The 6,000-nt window shown below is 43.1% G+C and overlaps 1 protein-coding gene across 1 annotated transcript; it reads left to right on the top strand.

Annotated features, from left to right (window-relative positions):
* Positions 1–1,931: 1,931 nt before the first annotated feature.
* LOC131289382 (serine/threonine-protein kinase greatwall) lies at positions 1,932–5,955 on the top strand. The gene is made up of 5 exons (XM_058318619.1): positions 1,932–2,264; positions 2,337–3,347; positions 3,414–3,574; positions 3,661–3,747; positions 4,341–5,955. The coding sequence occupies exons 1-5, from the start codon at positions 2,076–2,078 to the stop codon at positions 5,368–5,370; spliced, it is 2,478 nt and encodes an 825-aa protein (XP_058174602.1). The 5' UTR covers positions 1,932–2,075; the 3' UTR covers positions 5,371–5,955.
* Positions 5,956–6,000: the final 45 nt, after the last annotated feature.

The following is a 6,000-nucleotide window of genomic DNA, read 5'->3' as shown; positions in this document are numbered from 1 at the left end:
GGAATCCCTACCACATCGTGCGACGCTGTACGGTAATGCTTCGAGATGTGCAGCGTTGAGGAGCTGTTAAAGTGATAGCTCGTGGGTAGGCGAGATTTTAGCTAGCACTTAAAATTACATACAAACATGTTTGTCCTGCATCCCTGCACCAAGCCATTGCCTTGATAGTGTAACTGTAGCAACTACCATCTTTAGAGGTAAAGTTATTATACAAAAGAACCAATCGAATTGTAACATTTAGAACCATTGTACTTAAAACTACACCATAAAACGTCATTCACGTGAAGGCTTTACATATTCGATACCATTTGATAATATTTCAAAATTTAATCTCCAGGTTTAGAGTGTTTTATGATGCTTCGCAAGATTTTATGCTTTACTTTCCACTAAAACATTTCTTGTGAATCCAACAGAAAATGGAAATCAAAATTCAAAACAATGGGGCAATTCAAATATTCCAACAAAAGGGAAATCATTCCTTGCAGACACTATAGGGTTTTGCGGCAAATGTAAATATTTTAGAATGCATCAATTATACTTGTAATATTACCGATTAGTCCGGTTTCGACATTAAACAGAGATTAACCGTAGGATGTTTGTCATTAAAATACATAAAAATTGATTAAATATTTTTTTGTAACTGGCATAGTCCAATGGATAGGTATAAGGTTTATTCAGCAAACGTGTAAAAGTATATATGACTTACTTTATTTTTCCCAACAACTATGAGCTTAACCGCTATCAAAAATGCGCTTGAGAGTCAAAACTGTGTGATCAAAACATAAGGCATATAAAAACGTATACAATTTTTCTTAAAAAAAGTACATATGATTAAAACATATCGATCAATGTTAATGTTAGCGGAAATCAGAACCAAAACATACGCGTCGACTTGTATGGAGAGATCTGTGATTCGCAGTAGCAAAAACCTAGCTGTAAACTGTGTATGTAAATTGCACCGACGTGTGAATAAAATCATTTGATCTATGAAAGCTTTCCCCGCTCTGCTTGGCGCAAAGAAGAGATTTTTCATTTTTGCAGCGCAGCTGCTCGTGTAGCTGCCTAATGGTTTTGTTTCGCGTTCAACAAATGAGGACTGCTTGGCGATGTTGATTGAAAGGTAAATCATAACATAAAAACATTTTGCTGAAAAGGTTATTCATCATAAAAAGATCTTTCATCTGACGAATATATTTTTACAACTGGATGAGAAGATAAACAAATATTTATAAATTGGCTATTTCACCGATTATTTCAAATTTTGACCAAGGTGTTCAACTAACCTTGGCCATAAAGAAACTGTTTTGCTTTTTCAGGCAACCCTGCTGTCAGTGTCGTGTGTCATGCTTAGTGATGGAATAATGAAATCCTTGCAGGGAGTTGAATCTTTCGATTCCACTCCAAGATCCGGGTCACCAAATCCGAATCGTCATATCATGCACCGCACGCGGAAGATTTTTGTTAAAAAATCAATGATCCGAGGCGAGTATGATTTATTTTCTTTCAAGAACATATAAGACAGTGTTATCCATAGCATTTAAATTAAAACCGTCCAACGGGCCAAAACAATAGAGGACTAATGAATGTTTTTCAGGCATTAAATTCCCAAGGTAGTCATTATTGTGGTTGATTGTTCTCAATGATTTTCAAGCCAGTACGAAAAATTAGGCCAAATTTTGGACGTGCGATTTCTTAAATGCTAATCTGATGTAGCATTGAATTAAAATGTGTGTTCATTCAATGATCTTGCGTAGGTTTTTCTATCAATGGTGATAGTTAGTCTATTTTATTTTGAGTGCTTCAATGCGAAGGAATCTAATCCGGATCCGTCAAAAGAGATTCAATCCTTTGGAATCCGCAAATGGAAGGAATGTTTGGATCTTCCGAATCCTAAATGTACTGCCAACACTAGTGATGCCGGAACGGCTTGAAATCGTTGAACCGCCACAATCGAATATAAACGATCAAAACGTGCCGTTGGAATTTAATTTGGTCAATCAGATAGTACGGACCTACATCAAGTTAACTTACATCGTCATGCCATAATCTTTGTGGCTACGAAATTCGTGTTTACCATGGCTCAAGCAGAATCCGTTAGCAGAAAGGATAATTACGTGATGCATGATCATCAAACCACGCCAAAAAAGAAAGTATCAATACCGCTTGGATCATGTGGCAGCGGCAACAACAGCACGATGGGAAATGATTCCATCTTCCGCACGTTGGAGAATTTCACTGCACCGAACGGGACGGTCAGTCCAAAGGTAAGTATCGCAAGCACAAATTCCGCCTGTTTCTTTACGTTATGGACGATGTTTTGATTTCTCTTGCATCAGCTGCCAACGATTAAGGACTTCAGTATCCTGAAACCAATAAGCCGCGGTGCGTTCGGGAAAGTATTTCTAGGTTATAAGAAGAGCGACCAGAAGCAGCTGTACGCCATAAAGGTTATGAAGAAGACGGAAATGATCAACAAAAACATGGTGTCGCAGGTGATTACGGAGCGAAACGCGTTGGCCCTGTCGCGCAGTCCGTTCTGCGTGACGCTATACTATTCCCTGCAAACCCTGTCGTCGGTGTACCTGGTAATGGAGTACATGGTTGGCGGGGATCTCAAGTCGTTGCTGACTATGTACGGTTTCTTCGACGAGCCAACGGCCCGGTTTTATGCAGCCGAAATCTGTCTGGCATTGCAGTATTTGCATGGCCACGGTATCGTACATCGGGACATCAAACCGGACAACATGTTGGTGGCAGCTTCCGGACACGTTAAGCTAACCGACTTTGGTCTCAGCCGCATCGAAATGCGAAGGGATCTGGAGATATCCGACCTGATCAACTGCTCGCCAAACCTGAACGCACGGACACCCGGCCAGTTGCTTTCGCTGACGTCGCATCTTTCTTTCGGATCGCACGACAAACGTATCGGGGCCGATGCAATCGCCTCCTACCCTACCAACGCTCCTATACGGGAGCAGACATCCGACCAGGAGTCCGATTGTTCGTTTGATCGCGATCGGCAACAGAACGACACCAAAATCTCCGGCGTCAGTCCGTTTTTTTCGGCCGAACAAAACATCAGCTCATTCGAGGATGTGAAAGTACGGGCCACCGAGGCTACGGTTGTGGAAGAACGGTTCGATTCGTCGGCGTATTATACGTGCAATTCCAGTGAGGATGTGAAAACAACCAGCGAAGAGGGAAGCTACGAATCTGTGAAGAATGTACCCATAGTGGTGGTGAAAGAGGAAACCCTGGCGGATGAGAAGGAAAACATCGAAAGTACCAATCGGATGGACGAGATACGCGGTACAACGTCGGAAAAGGATCCCTTTGAATGTTTAATGGTAAGTATCTTTTTAACTCTTCCCATTTCCAGCTAAACTTAAGTATGCTTTTTTTTCTTGCGAAAGGTTTCCAAAAAGATGCATCGCAACTACACTGAAGATTCCGGTGTGTCGAGCCGGAAGAGCGACATGTCGAACATTCCATGCGAAATATCGGCCATTGAGAAGGTTGGGCAGCATAACAACAGCAACAAGGATGAATACTTCAGTTCGGACTTCTCAAGAAGGTATGTGCATCAAAGGAATGCAATTGTTAAGAGTATAGTTAGATATTATAACTTAGTACAACTTATCGGCTTTTACTTGTTTATAGTTACAGCATGAGCAACGTAACGGAATCATCACATCACTCTCCAGTTCGGAACGGTACCCGAGGGTTCAAGATGCCAGAATACTTCAGGTGTGTACCGCCGATTACAGTGGAGAGTTGAACTACTTGTTAGCTACCAAATTTCACAATTTTCCACGAGATCGATCGCTGAAAAAAAGTACTTTCCACATTACTAGTTTGAATATTTTAAATCTACGAAAAAGGTATATGCCCCGTTTTTTTTAAAATTCTTTAAACAAATGCTATGCTGATCACCAAAGGATGTGGTACTGTGAACAACGATCGGAATATCTTTTTCGATCTATCGGAAAAGACGATTGGAACCAGCTAGGGAAGTTAATAAATCCCATTCATGTAACAGTTTTACTTTTTTCGATTTAGCATGATTGAGTGAACATGTTACTGTATTGTTTTCTCGCAACATTTTTGACGAACATAACGAAGAAACCATGGGAGTTACTATAAAAATAAAGCTTTTGACTTTTTCAAAAGTCTTGAATATCATTTTCGGAAAAAGATTTCGTTTATCATAAGGACAAATAATATTTTGAGTAGCTTGAAAAATTATTGATAAAAGTAGCTTTGAGCGTGAAATTGTTTTCCATGAATATATGAACTGAATAGTGGCCTGGCACTTATTTTACATTTGTTTCCTTTTTCAGGGGTATAAAAAGAGGGCGCCAACTAATGAGCCGGGTCGATTCGCTCGCTTCGGACGTAGACGGCAGTTCCGTGGCAAGCACAGGCCTTACGCAAGAAATCGATGTGCTGGATATATGCGGCGATGTGCACCGGAGCACGCCGAAGAAACGTAAAGCCACGTCCCCGATCAAGGGTGTGCTTAAGGTGCGCTCACTGTCCGACGACGAAATGCAAACGAACGAAAATGTGATAGCCAACGTGATGTTTTCCACGCCCGTATCGTCGCAAAAGATGCGTCGCGAGGGGGGCCAGCTGGGGAAACTGAAGAGCACCCGCTTCCAGCTGCCCTCTTCGATCGAGCAGTCACGCAAAGCGAAAGAGTATAGCGAAGCCCTGCCGCCGCCTCCACAATTCATCAAGATGCCGGACGAGTCCGTAATGTCACCGATTTGCACCGGCAATGCGACGACGACCACCTGCGACAGCACGGCCGGCGGTTGCGGGGCCGATGGAAGTGTCCTAGCGGCGGTCGAAAACACACCGAAAGCCGTTAAGACTCCATTCCGCACGCCTAAATCAGTCCGTCGGGCACCGATCGCCTCGGACGAGCGCATACTCGGCACCCCAGACTATCTGGCACCGGAGCTGCTTCTCCAGCAGGGGCATGGACCGGCGGTAGACTGGTGGGCGCTAGGGGTGTGCCTGTACGAGTTCCTCACCGGTGTGCCGCCATTCAACGACGAGACGCCCCAGAAGGTGTTCGAAAACATTCTCGGACGAGTCATCGAATGGCCGACCGACGATGAGGAGCTTTCGCCGGAGGCGGTCGGGGCGGTTGAGCAGTTGCTTGAGATGGATCAACTAAAACGGCCGGCCGCGGAGCAGATGCAGCGGATGGCGTTTTTTGCCACGATCGATTGGAAAAATATGAGCTTGCTAACACCACCGTTCGTGCCTAACCCAGACGACCCGCAAGATACAGGATACTTCGAGGCCCGAAACGTGCTGCAACATTTGAAGATGTCAAACTTTGATATGGATGCTTACTGAAAGGGAGGGTGGAAGTTTAAAAAAAAAAGATAATGAACAAGATAGGAACTGCGACCGACTGAATGTAACAAGGAATATAATAAGTTAGACAAAGAGAGATAGAGTATGATGAGTCCATTCGGAGTCCGTAATCGAATGCGGGCGTAGTAAATCAATCCGATGTCTCCGATAGAGCACAGCTGGATACTGGCCGCGAGGATAACACAAAATCCAATCATAAAAAGAAAAAGATACAGTTGAAATACAACCTACCGCCGGCAAAAGCTCGGAGGTGTATGCTTTGCGAGTTTGAATTAATTAGGAACGAATTAGCATTTGCACGCAACGATGAATCATCGGAGAAGACTGAGAGCATAGGAAACACCTGTGAGGCGGACAGTGCAGCGCTATAAGGTGACATCGGCGGCAGTGTATTAGTGTGTATGTGTTTCGTTTTACATAATAGGTTAGCTTTTTTTAAATATCTGTTATGACCATTTCACACATTCGAGGGTTATTCTGGTTTGTGTTAAATTATTCTAACATACGTTTTAAGCTTGTGATAGAAAGGAAAAGTAATAAAAACCGGAATAAACGCTAACGGTATACACGGCTGATAGAAACAACGTTCTGGGGGCGAATACCATTCAG

The sequence above is a fragment of the Anopheles ziemanni genome, chromosome 3 (genome assembly GCF_943734765.1).
Source record: "Anopheles ziemanni chromosome 3, idAnoZiCoDA_A2_x.2, whole genome shotgun sequence".
Classification (NCBI taxonomy): Eukaryota; Metazoa; Arthropoda; class Insecta; order Diptera; family Culicidae; genus Anopheles; species Anopheles ziemanni.
Note: the sequence above shows the minus strand (reverse complement) of the source record. Positions and strands in the feature narration are given on the sequence as shown.

Coding starts and splice junctions, on each gene's coding strand:
- LOC131289382 (XM_058318619.1), top strand. CDS start 2,076: ATGGCTCAAGCAGAATCCGTTAGCAGAAAGGATAATTACGTGATGCAT. Junction 2,265..2,336: donor ACGGGACGGTCAGTCCAAAG/GTAAGTATCGCA, acceptor CTCTTGCATCAG/CTGCCAACGATTAAGGACTT. Junction 3,348..3,413: donor ATCCCTTTGAATGTTTAATG/GTAAGTATCTTT, acceptor TTCTTGCGAAAG/GTTTCCAAAAAGATGCATCG.